The 14,727-nt window shown below is 62.2% G+C and overlaps 1 protein-coding gene across 1 annotated transcript; it reads right to left on the bottom strand.

The window, feature by feature from the left end:
• Positions 1-218: 218 nt before the first annotated feature.
• Positions 219-13,880, bottom strand: LINGO3 (leucine rich repeat and Ig domain containing 3). The gene is made up of 2 exons (XM_056112781.1): positions 13,772-13,880; positions 219-2,070 (listed from the first exon to the last, which is right to left on the bottom strand). Exon 2 carries the CDS (start codon positions 2,022-2,024, stop codon positions 237-239), a length of 1,788 nt encoding a protein of 595 aa, XP_055968756.1. The 5' UTR covers positions 2,025-2,070; positions 13,772-13,880; the 3' UTR covers positions 219-236.
• Positions 13,881-14,727: the final 847 nt, after the last annotated feature.

Consider the following 14,727-nt stretch of genomic DNA (forward strand, 5'->3'; position numbering starts at 1 on the left):
CCCCCACGGCGCATACTGGCAACATTTTTTTTCCTTCTTTCGGTTTTTGGGGCCACACCCGTGGGCGCTCAGGGCTGACTCCCGGCTGGCTCTGTGGCTCAGGGATCACTTCCGGTGATGCTCAGGGGACCCAACGGGCTGGCGGGCACCGAACCCGGGGTCTCCCGCGTGCCAGGCAAGATCTCCGGGGTGGCGATGGCGATGGCGGGGGCGGGCGGGCCGGGCCCCCACCCCCGTCAGATCATTTTCATGTTGAACTTGCGCGCGCCGCCCTGGCCCGCGGCGGCCGCCGGCCCGTCCACCTTGCGGAACGAATACTCGACGGAGAAGTTGTTCTTGTGCTGCCCCCGCCCGCGGCTCCAGACGAACAGCAGCAGGAAGCAGAAGAGCACGACGCCCAGGAAGGTGATGCAGCCCATGGCGGTGGACACCAGGATGGTGGTGAGGTCCAGCGGGAAGCGCGCGGCCGCCTGCGTCTCGTTGCGCCCCTCGCCCGGGGTCCGGTTGGCGGCCGGCTCGGGCTCCACGGCCAGGGTGGCGAAGTAGGTGTCGTTGCCGCCCGCGTTGCTGGCCACGCACGTGTAGGTGCCGCTGTCCTGGGGGCGCGCGTCGCGGATCTCCAGGGTGCCCCCGGGCAGCACGCGCGCGCGCCCGGCGCTGGCCGCGGTGACGGCCAGGTGCTGGGGCGTCACCCAGGCCACCGTGGGCGCCGGCTCGCCGTCGGCGCGGCACTGGAAGCGCACGGGCTGGCCCGCGGCCGCCGTCACGCGCTGCAGCCGCCGCTCGCGGATCTGGGGCTTGCGGCACACGAAGTACTCGAAGAGCGCCGAGTCGGGCAGGTGGCGCAGGGCGTCGCCGCGCACCTCGGCCGGGCTGGCGCACGCGGGCAGGCGCCCGTCGAAGTTGAGCGTCTTGCGCCGCTGCACGATCCACAGCAGGCGGCAGTCGCACGCCAGCGGGTTCCCGTCCATGCGCAGCGTCTCCAGCGTGTTCACCGAGTGGAACGTGCTCTCCTCGAGCGTGGACAGCAGGTTGTCCGACAGGTTGAGCAGGCGGATCTGCCGCAGCCCCAGGAAGGCCTGGGGCTCCACCACGGCCAGCAGCGCGCCGGCCAGGTGCAGCTCCCGCAGGCGCACCAGGTCGCGGAACGAGCCTCGGGGCACGGTGCTGATGGGGTTGTGGGAGAGGTTGAGGCAGGTGAGATGCGCCTGGTGGCGCAGCGCGGCGGCCGGCACGGCCGTGATGTTGGTGTGCGTGACGGACAGCGAGGTCAGGTTGAGCCCCTGCAGGCTGCCCGCGCCCAGCTCCTCCAGCAGCGGCCAGTGGTCGATCTCCAGGTGCCGCAGCGCCGGCAGCCGACGGAAGTTCTCCTCGTCCAGCGCCGCGATGGCCAGGTGGCGCAGGCGGAGCGCGCCCAGGCCGCGCAGGTGGCCCAGCGACTCGGCCGACAGCGCCGTGAGGTTGCAGCGCTCCAGGGTCAGCTCGCGCAGGGCCAGCAGCCCCGCGAAGGCGCGGCGGGAGATGAACACCAGGTCATTGTCGCCCACCTCCAGCCGCCGCAGGCTGCGCAGGTCCTGGAAGGCGTAGTCCAGCAGGATGACCAGCTTGTTCTGGCTCAGGTCCAGCAGCGTGAGGTTGCCCAGGCGCGTGAACACGCCCGGCGGGATGAGCTTCAGGAGGTTGCCCCGGAGACGCAGCACCCGCAGCCGCGGCAGGTTGGCGAAGGCGCCCGGTTCCACGTGGGCGATGACGTTCTCGCTCAGGTCCAGCTCCTCGAGGCCCGGCAGCGCCGCCAGGTCGCCCGGGTTCAGGCAGCGGATGCGGTTGCGGCTGAGTTCCAGCACGCGCGTGTCGGCGGGGATGCCGTCGGGCACGGCCGTCAGGCGGCGCCGGGCGCAGGTGACCACGGCGCGCGCCGCCGGGGCGCTGCACTCGCACCGGGCCGGGCAGCCGGGCGCCGGGGGCGCGGCCGCGGGCAACAGGAGGAGCTGGAAGCTCAGTAGGCTGCTGAGCCAGCGGGTCATGGTGCGGAGCGTGGGCCTAGGGCCGCGCCACCATCCTCGTGGGCACCTAGGGGCGAGGGGGCGGGGCAGCGTTAGCTCCGGGGACCGGCCGCCCAGTCCCGTCCCCCACCCCCCCAGCAAGAGAACTGAGCGGTGGCGGGGGCTGGAGCGGTAGCACAGCGGGTGGGGCGCCTGCCTTGCACGCGGCCGACCCGGGTTCGATTCCCAGCATCCCATAGGGTCCCCCGGGGAGCACCGCCTGGAGTAATTCCTGAGTGCAGAGCCAGGAGTAACCCCTGAGCATCGCAGAGTATGACCCAAAAAGAAAAAAAAAAGAGGGGTTGGAGTGATGGCACAGAGAGTAGGGCGTTTGCCTTGCACGTGGTCGACCCGGGTTCGATTCCCAGCATCCCATTGGGTCCCCCCCCGGAGCACCACCAGGAGTAATTCCTGAGTGCAGAGCCAGGAGTAACCCCTGAGCATCGCAGAGTGTGACCCAAAAAGAAAAAAAAAAGAGGGGCTGGAGTGATAGCACAGAGAGTAGGGCGTTTGCCTTGCATGCGGCCGACCTAGGTTCGATTCCCAGCATCCCATTGGGTCCCCCCCGGAGCACCACCAGGAGTAATTCCTGAGCGCAGAGCCAAGAGTAATCCCTGAGCATCGCAGAGTATGACCCAAAAAGAAAAAAAAAAAAGAGGGGCTGGAGTGATAGCACAGCGAGTAGGGCGTTTGCCTTGCATGCGGCCGACCTGGGTTCGATTCCCAGCATCCCATAGGGTCCCCCCGGAAGCACCGCCAGGAGTAATTCCTGAGTGCGTGAGCCAGGAGTAACCCCTGTGCATTGCCAGGTGTGACCCCCCCCCAAAAAAAAGGCAAAAAAAAAAAGAGAGAAGTGGGAGGGCCCAGAGCCATAGGACAGCGGGGAGGGTGCTCGGCCCAACCCGGCATTCCCGTAGAGACACCCCAGCATCTCCAGGAGTGATCCCTGAGTGCTGAGCCAGGCGGAAATCCCTGAGTAACGCCAGGTGTGACTCACAAACCAAAAACCCAAGAGAACCGAGTGGGCCACGCGTCTACCTTCAAGTCCGCTAGCAGAGGGGAGGGCGTTTGTTCTGTACACAGTGGACCCAGGTTCGACCCCCACAACCCCATACGGTCCCCCAGAGCCCCGCTGGGAGTAGTCAGTCACTGAGCACACCGCCAGGAGTCAGCCCTGAGCACTGCCGGGTGTGGCCCAGAAACCAACAACAAAATAAACTCCTGAGAGTGGGGAGGGGGACAGGGGAACTGGGGACATTGGGGACAGGATATGTACACCGGTGAAGGGAGGGTGTTGGGACACTGAGTGACTGAAACCCAATCATAAGCAACTTTGTAACTGTGTATCTCAAGGTGATCCAATTTTTTTAAAATTTTAAAAAATTTTTTTATTAGTGAAACACCATGAGGTACAGTTATAGACTTATAAATTTTTGTGCTTGGGTTTCAGTTATACAATGATCAAGTACCAATCCCTCCACCAGTGCCCATCCTCTACCACCACGGGTCCCAGTATCCCTCCCCCCCATCCCCCCGTCCCACCCTGCCTCTGTGGCAGGGAATTCCCCCTTGTTCTCTCTCTCTTCTTTTGGGTACTGTGTTCTGCAAGAGAGGCACTGAGTGGCAATCATGTTTGGTCTACAGACTACTTTTAGCATGTTTCTCCCACCCTGGGTGGGTCCTCACAACTCCCTTTTATTCGGTGCTCTCTTCTCTATCTGAGCTTCTCAAGGTGATGCAATTTTTAAAAATTTAGAAAATAAAAAAATTCCAAGGGCAGATGTTAGACCGGCGGGGGGAGGGGTACCCCTAGTTCATTCTGAAACCTCCCTACAGATACCAGCAGAAACCAAAGAAACCAACCCAGCACTGAATTGGCCTCACGGGGGGGGGGGGGGGGGCGGGGGCGGCCCCTGACTGCAGCCCCCAGATCTATCCCTGGCACACCCCATAGGGTCTCCCAAGCACCGCCAGGAGCAATCCCTGAGTGCAGAGCCGGGAGTCAGCCCTGAGCACCGCTGAGGAGGCCTGAAAACCAAAACCAAAACAAACAAAAAAAGAAAATCAAGGTTAACAGACGATGTGAGGCCTTGCTCACCACTCAGAACCAAATGCAAGGGGCTGGAGCGATAGCACAGCGGGTAGGGCATTTGCCTTGCACGTGGCCAACCCGGGTTCGATTCCCAGCATCCCATAGGGTCCCCCGAGCACCGCCAGGAGTAATTCCTGAGTGCAGAGCCAGGAGGAACCCCTGAGCATCACCAGTTGTGATCCAAAAAAGCAAAAAAATAAAATCAGGGGCTGGAGTGATGGCACAGCGGGTAGGGCATTTGCCTTGCACGCGGCCAACCCGGGTTCGATTCCCAGCATCCCATAGGGTCCCCCGAGCACCGCCAGGAGTAATTCCTGAGTGCATGAGCTAGGAGTAACCCCTGTGCATCGCTGGGTGTGACCCAGAAAGAAAAAAAAATGCAACAAGAGATCAAAGTGGACTCAAGGTTGTGATTGACACAGAAATCCCCAGGTTCCCCGCCCCATCCTGGTACCAGTCACCCCACCCAGAGGTACCCGGGTGAATGGCATGGTGGGGGTGGGGGACAGTTCAAAACCAAGGGACACTGGGGCTGGAGAGAGCACAGCGGGTAGGGCATTTGCCTTGCACAGGGCCGACCCAGGTTCGATTCCCAGCATCCCATAGGGTCCCCCAAGCACGGCCAGGAGTAATTCCTGAGTAATTCCTCTGCTCTCAGAGCCAGGAGTAACCCCTGTGCATGGCCGGGTGTGACCCAGAAAGAAAAAAAAAAACCCAAAAAAAACAAGGGACGCCTCGGTTCCAGGCACCCATGGGTCTCTGCTCCCTGTCCCAGCTGAGCAGTATGGTAAGGGGGGCAGACAGGTGGAGACCAGCTGCCAACACACCCCACCTAGACATGGCTGGGGAGGTGAGCCCTGCCGGGTCATTTTCCTAGAAGCAGTTTTTATTTTTATCTTTTTTTTTTTTTTTTTGCTTTTTGGGTCAACACCCGGCGATGTGGGTGTTACTCCTGGTTTTGCACTCAGTAACGCCAGTTACTCCTGGCGGTGCTCAGGGGACCCTATGGGATGCTGGGAATCGAACCCGGGTCGGCCGTGTGCAAGGCAAACATCCTACCTGCTGTGCTATTGCTCCAGCCCCTCTCTAGAGGCAGTATTTTTCATTTCTGTTTTACTTTTGCGGTCACACCTGGCGATGCACGGGGTCCCTCCTGGTTCTGCTCTCAGGGATCACTCCTGGCAGGGCTTGGGGGACCCTCGGGGATGGCGGGGATCAGTCCTGGACATGTGCCAGGCCAGTGCCCTTCCTGCTGTGCGACCTCTCCAGCAACCCCACCCCACCCCAGTGTTTTCTAGGTCATCCTCCCCAGAGTAGTGGCCTGAGGCAGCCAGGGAGAAGTGGGGTCTCCAGAGGGGCCGGCAGGCCCTCCACACAGCACAGCCCAGCCCAGCTCGGACCCCACAGCCAGGTCCTGTGCCCAGATCAGCCCGCTGCCCTGGGCTGCAGCACTCACTGTTCGCGCCTGCCCTGCCCAGGAAGAATCAAGGCGGTCTGCTTGGAGATCAACCTGTTTGCGGTGGAAGAGGAGGAAAAAAAGGGTGGGACTTCTCAGCGCCCCCCTACACACCCGGCAGGCAGAGCCCGCTGTGGTGCGTCCTGGAGACAGTGAAACTGACACAGAAAATGAACCAGACGACGTTGCTGGTTGGCAGGACAGTACAGCCGGGAGGGTGTGTGTGTTTGTCTTGTGCTGCCGCTGTGATTCCCCACGTCCCTTATGGTCCCCAAAGCACTGCCAGGATTAATTTCTGAGTGCAGAAGCAGGAGTAACCTCTGAGCATCGCCGGGTGTGATCAAAAAGCCAAAAAAAAAAAAAAAGTTCCCCAGCTGCCCTGTCCCTCCATCCTCTGCTCCAGCCTGGGGCTCCCACTTCCTCCACAGCACACACCATTCTGGCCCCAGGCCCTGGGGGGCTGTGCCCGAGTCCCCTTGCTCTCCCACACTTCATCTGACGCCCCTTTGCAGTAGAATCTCCACCATCCTCAGCCACGTGTCCCCCCAGCGCCATCCAGGTCCTTGTTTAACTCTCAGGACTCCAGGTTGTGAGCACCAGGGGAACCAGGGCAACAGCACAGCGGGTAGCACAACCCGGAGGCATCTGCCCTGCACGCAGCCAACTGGGGCTCCATCCCTGACACCCCAGAGGGCTCCCTGAGCATGGCCAGGAGTGATCCCTGAGCACGGAGCCAGGAGTCAGCCTTGAGCACCACCAGGTGTGCCTCCCCCCTGCGAAAAAAGAAAAAGGCATCAACGTCACCATCACTGTCCTCACCATCACTATCACCATCACCACCGTAGCCTTCATCTCACGAACTGTCAACAGCATCATTATCACCATGACTACATCACCGTCAATGGCACAGTAACTACCGTATCACCATCAGTACCATCACCATCAATGGCACAGTAACTATCATATCACCATGACTACCATCACCATCAATGGCACAGTTAACACCACATCACCATGACTACCATCACTATCAATGGCACAGTAACTATCATATCACCATGAGTACCATCACCATCAATGGCACAGTTAACACCATATCAACATGACTACCATCACTATCAGTGACACAGTTTTAGCCACCATATTCACCACGACTACCACTAATGTGGCCATTTCCACTACCATCATCATCATCACCACCATTTCTACCACCACCAACACCATAACCACCATCACCATTGCTGCCATCACCGACACCACCATCACTGCCACCACTATAACCACCATCACCACCACCACCCTGTTACGCTGTTGTTTTGAATCACACCCGGTGATGCTCAGGGGTTCCTCCTGGCTCTGCACTCAGCAATCACTCCTGGCAGTACTCGGGGGAGGACCCTATGGGATGCCGGGGATCGAACCCACATCAGCCGCATGCAAGGCCAGTGTCCTCCCCGCTGTCCTATGGCTCCCACCCGGCCTTGCTCTGTGCCGGCCTTGGACCGAGGTGCCTCCTGGATTCTTCCATTCCGTTGCAGGCTCTCGGTGCGGGTGTTCTGCTCGTCACCCCTCTTGACAGGTGGTGCCCTGAGGCTCAGAGCAGCTCCGACAAGCCGCCCGGGTTATGCAGCCAGCTGGGATGTCGGGGGGGGGGGCCAGTTCCAGGATGCGGCAGCTGGCATGACACCCCCGTGTCACTCTCTCGTCACCCTTGCTGTCGCTCTGGCTCTGGCAGTGCCGGGAATGGAACAGGGCCCCCACAGGCCAGTGCTTTGTGTCTGAGCCCCGCCACAGCCCCGCGCTCGCTCGGCTGCTGAGGACAGCCTGACAGCTTGTCAGCAAAAATGTGCAACAGCCTCTGCGGCACCTGAATCGGTGTTCACTGCTCCCCCTGAGACGCGATGATGCTGGTTTCCTGATTCGATCTGTCAGTCAGTCAACAAACACGGACTTCATGCTGAGAATCACAGAGGCATTGGGGACATCACGGGAGGGGACAGAGAGAACCTTTTCCTCGGACCAGCAAATTACCACGAGGTCAAATAAATACCTCTTCCAGGGGCCAGAGCGATAGCACAGCGGGGAGGATGTTTGCCCTGTTCACAGTCAAGCGGGGTTCAATCCCTGGCAACCCATAGGGTCCCCCAAGTACTGCCTAGAGTGACTCCTGAGCACAGAGGCCTGAGCATCGTTGGGTCTGACCCCAAAAGCAAAACAGGTAAATAAATAAATACTACTTCTCGGGGGCTGGAGCGATAGCACAGCGGGGAGGGCGCTTGCTTTGCATGCGACCAACCCAGGTTCGATCCTGGCCCCTTGTGTGGTCCCCTGAGCACCACTAAAAGTAATCCTGGAGCACAAAGACAGGAGTAAGTCCTGAGCACTGCTGGGTGTGGCCCCAAAACAAAACCAACCAAACAAAAAAAAATACTACTTCTCGGGACTGGAGTGATAGTACAGCGGGTAGGGCGTTTGCCTTGCACGCGGGTCAACCCGGGTTCAATTCCCAGCATCCCATATAGTCTCCCGAGCACCGCCAGGAGTAATTCCTGAGTGCAAAGCGAGGAGTGACTCCTAGGCACCAATGGATGTGACCCAAAAAGAGAGAGAAAGGAAAAAAAACACTTCTGTGTTGGAGTGATAGCACAGTCGGTAGCGCATTTGCCTTGCATGTGGCCGACCCGGCCAACCTGAGTTCAATTCTTCTGCCCCTCTCGGAGAGCCCGGCAAGCTACCGAGAGTATCTCGCCCACTCGGCAAAGCCTGGCAAGCTACCCGAGACATATACGATATGCCAAACACAGTAACAACAAGTCTCACAATGGAGACGTTACTGGTGCCCGCTCGAGCAAATCGATGAACAAGGGGAGGACAGTGCTACAGTGCTACTTCTTCTATGTGTGTTGGGGCATGATGGGGAAAAAAATGCACCCAGCTGGCGCCTGAGAGATTGAACCGGGGCTAAGGCACTTGCCTGGCACGCGGCTGACCCCAGTTCAATCCGCAGAGTCCCCTGAGCACCCTCATCCCTGAGCACCATCATCCCTGAGCACCATCGGGAGTGACCCCTCCTCCCCCTGCGAGCAGAGCCAGGCATAAGCCCAGAGCACCGCCCAGTCCATCACACTCGAACAGTGACAAAGTCAGAAAGGACTCAACGGCCAGGGGGCGGGGACGCGGAGGGGACGGCTCCTGGGATACCGAGGCACAGAGGCCGCAGGACACTTCTCTCTGGACGTGCTGTGTGACCCCAGGCAGACACACATCCTCTCTGGGTGCGCGCCAGCTGCCCTGCCCCATTGCCCCCGGAGTGCTCACGCTATAATTACTCCGCGGCATGAGAGCACAGCCGGCCAGCGCGCGGCACCCTGGCAGAGCCGCTCCAGCTGTGACCCACTTTGCGGGGCCCGACCTCGCCCCTGGGAGCCGCCTGTCATCTGCCCGGCAAGGGGGATGGCGAGTCGGAGGGGGGCGGCCGGCAGCTGGACTGGAGCTTCTGACGCCCCAGCCCCCATTAGGGGATGCTCGGGGTCCGGGTGGAGGGAGGGGTGCTTGGCTGGATTCAGGGTTCAGTGATCGCTTGCCCCCAGCCCCCGGCCGGACCCCCCACCCCGGAGCCCCACTGTAGGGCAGGGCTCAAGGACCCTCCCCCGGCACTGTTCTTTTTTCTTATTTTCTTTTTTTGGTGGGGGGGGGGGGTCACACCCGGCGATGCATAAGGGTTACTCCTGGCTCTGAACTCAGGAGTTACTCCTGGTGGCGCTCGGGGGACCATATGGGATGCTGGGGATCGAACCCGGGTCGGCCGCGTGCAAGGCAAACGCCCTAACCACTGTGCTATTGCTCCAGCCCCCTTTCTTTTGCTTTTTGGGTCACACCCGGAGATGCTCAGGAGTTACTCCTGGATCTGCACTCAGGAATCACTCCTGGCGGTGCTTGGGGGACCATATGGGATGCTGGGAATTGAACCCTAGCCCCACTTTTTTTTTTCTTGGGGTGGAGGCACACCCGGCGATGCTCAGGGCTGACTCCTAGTTCTGTGCTCCGTGATCACTCCTGTCAGAGCTTGGCGGACCCTAGGGGGTGCCGGGGTTCGGACCCGGGTTGGCCATGTGCAAGGCAGAAGCTTTCCCTGATGCACTATCACTACGACCCCATGAAACAACTTTAAAATACAGCCGCGGGGAGTCACTTTGGGTTCGGGTGCAACGCGTGTGAGCCCGCAAGTGGCCGCTTAAAGACGGGTCAGACCTGGGAGCTGCCCCATGTCGCCCCCACCTGGAAGTCTCGTCTCCTGCCTGGAGGAGGTGGCGTGTGTGGATCCCCCTTGGCTAACCAAAGGGCCTGCGTCCTTTGTCGGCAAAGGGCACGCATACGCATGCGTGGCCAGTGGCCAGCGAGAGGTGGGGAGTCAGCCCTGAGGGAGCTTGGCAAGAGTCTGCACAGGGGGGCTGGAGCGACAGCACAGCGGGGAGGGCGTTTGCCTTGCACGCGGCCGACCCGGGTTCGATTCCCAGCATCCCATAGGGTCCCCTGAGCACCGCCGGGAGTCATTCCTGAGTGCAGAGCCAGGAGTAGCCCCTGTGCATCGCCGGGTGTGACCCAAAAAGCAAAAAAAAAAAAAAAGTCTGCACAGGTCAGAGGCCCCGGCTAGGGGCGTGGTCAGCTCGAGGTTGTCCTCTCCCCTCTCCTCCTTTAACTTCTCTCCCTCCTCCCCTCCCTCTTCGTCCTCCCCTTCTTCCATTCCTCTCCTCCCTCTCACCCTATCTCCCTTCTCCACCTTCCTCTGTCCTTTCTTCCCTCCTTTCACTTTCCCTCCTCCTCTCCCTCCTCCCCTCCTCCCCTCCCTCCTCCTCTCCCTCCTCCCCTTCCTCCTCCTCCTCCTCCTCCTCCTCCTCTCCTTCCCTTCCTCTCCCTCCCTCGAGCATTCTGGGGTACCCTCTTCAGCTGTTCATTTCGGAGTCAGTACCGGAGCCCCCAGACAGATCCCTGCTGTACCATCTGGGCGTGGGGGTCCCACTGAAGAGCTCTTTGGAACAGGCAGTGCTCAGGGAGCACCCATACGGCAGGGGGTGGGGGACCTGGGACCGGCAGAGCCACGGCTACTCTGGGGCCTCATATGCTGGGCCCCAGGACCACAAGGGACCCCGCAGGGCTGTGAATCAAGGATGCTAATAAGCCGCCTGAAGATGGGGATTGTTGGGGGGGCAATATCCTCCCCCCCAGAGGGGTCGGGGCCCGAGTGAGGCGGGCGCTTCACTGGGGGTGGCTGAGGAAGCCCCCCACCCCGGGAGTATGCACCTCTAGAGGCTGGAGGGTGCCCCAGAGCCTGGAGCTCAGGGGTCTGGGCGGAACCTGAGCCCAGGACAGACGTTGGATTTCTTTTCATTATTGTTTGTTTGGGTCACACACAGCAATAGCCAGCGGTTACTCCTAGCCCTGCACTCAGGAATTATTCCTGCAGTGCTTGGGGACCCTATGGGATGCCGGGGATCGAACCCGGGTTGACCCGTGCTAGGAAAACATCCTCCCCGCTGGACCATCGCTCTGGCCCCTTCATTTCATTATTCTTATTCTTTATTTAAGTTTGGAGGCCCCCCACCTGGCGGTGCTCAGGCTTCCTCCTGGCTCTGCACTCAGGGATCACTCCTGGCCGTGCCCGGGGGACCCTAGGGGATGCCCGGAATTGAACCCGGATCGGCCACAAGCAACTCAAGTGCCTTCCTCGCTGAACTACGGCTCCGGGCTCTATTGCAACGCTCTTAACCCCGGGTGGGGGGGCAGAATGAGCCTGGAATGGGGGGTCCCTCCCCTGGAATGGGGGGGTCCCTCCCCTTGATCAGAAAAAGCCCAATTCCTGGGGGGAGCCCAATGAGAAGTGGGGGGCACAGCCACTCTGCACCCCCTCCTCCATTCTGCCTTGCCAGGCCAGGGGATGCCAATCACCCCCTTCTTGCAGCCCCGGGGTCAGAGCGGAGCCCTGGGAGGGGAAAGGTGGGGGGGGGACACACAGATGCTGGGGACCCTATCTTGAGGCTCCCTCCACCCCGCCATGCAGTCAGTCAGAGAATCTGCTACAATGTATCCCTCCCCACCATCCACAGCGCTACACAGACCCGCTATTGGGGGTGAGGGGAGTCCAGCTGCCTGCAGCAACGGCCCCCAGAGGCCAGATTTGGGGACACGGTGCCCCCCACCTCCAGGATCCCAGCCTCCTCCGCCCCAGATCTGGACCCTCCCGGGGCATTCAGGCGTGACAATTCATTAAGTCCTAATTAGCCTCCGTCTGCCCTGTCACCCTTTTGGGGGGGGGGTTGTGGATGGGGGCGCCTCCTCCCGACCCACTTTCTCAGCCCGTCGGCGCTGAAGGGCTACGGAGAGGCTGCGAGCAGAGAAGCCTCTGGACCGACTCACACGCGCTTTTTGAAAAGCCGGAACGATAGCACAGTGAGGAGGGCGCTGGCCTGGCACTTGGCTGGCCAGGGTTCGATCCCCGATTCCCCGGCATCCCACAGGGTCCCCCAAGCACCGCCAGGAGCCAGGAGTGAGGCCTCAGCACCGCCAGGCTTGGGCCCCCAAACAAACCCAAACCCCGATGTCTCCTATCTACCGCCCCCAGCTCCTACCAGCACGAAGCTGAGTCTGGGGGGGTCCAAGGGACCCCCCCCCAGTTCGCCCCATCTCTCCTCTAGGCGTGTCTGTGTCCGGGCCCCGGTTCCGATGCTGACACGCTCCTGGCCTATCCCAGAACACAGGGGAGTCTGCCTGGGGTGGGGGGGTCCCATGGTGCTGTTGGGGGGGGCACTGGCAGGCACGTGGGCGTCCGGCTCAGGCCCACCCCAGCCCGGCTCTCTGGAACTCTACCTGGTGATGAGGTGGTGACTCAGGAGGGCCCGGAGTGACAGGTCTGTGGGAAGATGTGAACTGGCACCTCGGATCTGCTCCGTGTGCCCACTCAGGCGGCTTCTGCTGCGGGTGGCTGGGAGCAGCCGCCCCCAGCGTGCAGACGCGGGTGCTGGGGCTGGGGGGGTAACGGGACGCCCCTGCACCCAAGACTTTTCTGCAGCAACCCCCCCACCACCACCTGGGGGACCCCGGACATCCATTCCCCCACCCACCCCCCATGAGGTCACTCCGGGCTCCAGCTCTCCACCGCCTGGGGGATGATAACACAGGCCAAGAAAGCTGAGCTGGTACCACCAACCCCCCCCCACCTCCGCTGCCCACCTCATCCACACAGAGACCCTGAGTCCACCGCCCTGTCACCCACCACACTCACGCCAGCCACCACTCCTCCTCCTCCAAGCAGCCCTCTCTGGTTGCTTCAGCCCTCAATGTTCTTGCTGGCCACCAAAGTGAGACCCCTCTCCACGTGACCTCAGCGAGGTCCCCAACCAAACTCAGAAGTTTGGATTCCTCAGAATAGGGGTGGGGGGGGGGCTGGCAGTCCCCTGCAGCAGCTAATGCTGCTGGCCTCTGTCTGAACAGCTCAGCCACCGGCTTGGCTGTCTCCCGGGAGCCCCTTCCTGGGCCCAGAGCGAAGCATGCGGGGTGCTGTCCCCTCCCCCAACTTGTTGAATGGGGTGCAGTGGCCGCCCCAGCCAGGCCCCCCAGCGGCCCAGCCCCGGCAAACGGAGTTGCCGGCCTGGTTGTTCTTGATGCCTGAAAAACAGGGACCCACGGTGGTGGGGGGGGGCGGGGCGGGCAGGGGGTGCTGGGGATCAGCACTGTGACCCCCAAAAGCTCTGCCTTCCAAGCACAGCTGCACCCAGACCCTGGGCACAGACGTCCTGGCCTGAACCCCAAACCCCCTTTCTTCCCCGGCAGCTCCGCGCACCCCCCCCCAGGCGGCATCAGCCGGGGGCTCCCGGGGACAGGAAATGCCAGCGACGCCCCCATCCCGACAGAACCTCATCGTCCTCCCCCGGAGGGGGGACGCGTCCCGCCAGGGGTCCCTCCCAGTCTGCAGAGAGACGCCCACCCGGCTGCCCGCTCTCCGGCGCCCCTGCCAAGGTGCGCGGAGCGCCCCCCCCCCCCCAGCCCCGGCGTGGGGAGTGGTCCCCAAAGTTTGCAGGGGGGAGGCCTGGCGCGGCAGGGGTGCGCACGGGGGGGGTCCGCGCGGGGATGGAGGCGGTGATGGGGGGCGGATGCGGGGAGCCCGGGCCCTCCGCGGCTACTCACCTGGGCGGCTCGGCCGCGGACACGGCGCGGGCTGCGGCGCGGGGGCCGCCCGGAGCCGACACCAGCCGCCGCCGCCGCCGCCGCCGCCGCCGCCGCCTCCCGGGCCCGCCGTGCGCGTCCCCGCGGCGCGTGCCCGACCCGCCGTCCGCGGGGCGGGGGCGCGCGGGGCTGCGCTCAGCCGTGCGCGCGGCCGACGGGGCGCGGCGCCGGGGGCGCAGGTGTGCGGCGCGCGCCGGGACACGTGCGCGCAGGTGCTGGGGCGCGGGGCGCCGGGCTGGTCCGAGAACCCCCCTCCCGCCCCTTTCCTCGCCGGGCCACGCTCCAGGACCCGGACACGCTGCATCCCCGCCCCGCCCCGCCTCCCCCACCCCTGCGTGCAACAGATCCCCTCTAGGACCTACCCGCTCCCTAGGTTCCTGCGCGCGCGCGCACACACACACACACACACACACACACACACACACACACACACACACACACACACTCTCTCTCCGGCTTCCAGGTCCAGGCCCCTCTAAACCCCAGAAGAGGCACCTCCAGGAGCCCCGAGCGTCCAGAGATCATTCTGATCCCGCCCCCCCCAACCTCAGGGCACCCTTGGACCTCCAACAGGCAAGGTCCCCCACCTCAAGGCTTCTGCAGACCGCCTCCCCCCTCGCCCCGTTCCCCTTGCTTTCCACAGCCCACAGGCTCCCTCCCTCCTCTGCCGAGAAGTCCTCCGTCGCCAGCACGCGATGTTCCCTGAATCATTGTGGGAGAAACCCGTCTTTGACCCGGTGAGGCCTGAGCAATTGTGGGCACCCCCATGCATGGGGCACTCCCAGCCCTCAGCACAGAAGCAGATGCTGGGGTGGTCCCAAGCCTCCACACTTTCCCCCAGAATAGCCCTCACCACACATGTACGCTTTTTTTTTTTTTTTTTGCTTTTGTTATTTGGATGCTCAAGGCTGACTCCT

Source organism: Sorex fumeus, unplaced genomic scaffold, assembly GCF_029834395.1.
Source record: "Sorex fumeus unplaced genomic scaffold, SorFum_2.1 ptg000019l, whole genome shotgun sequence".
Classification (NCBI taxonomy): Eukaryota; Metazoa; Chordata; class Mammalia; order Eulipotyphla; family Soricidae; genus Sorex; species Sorex fumeus.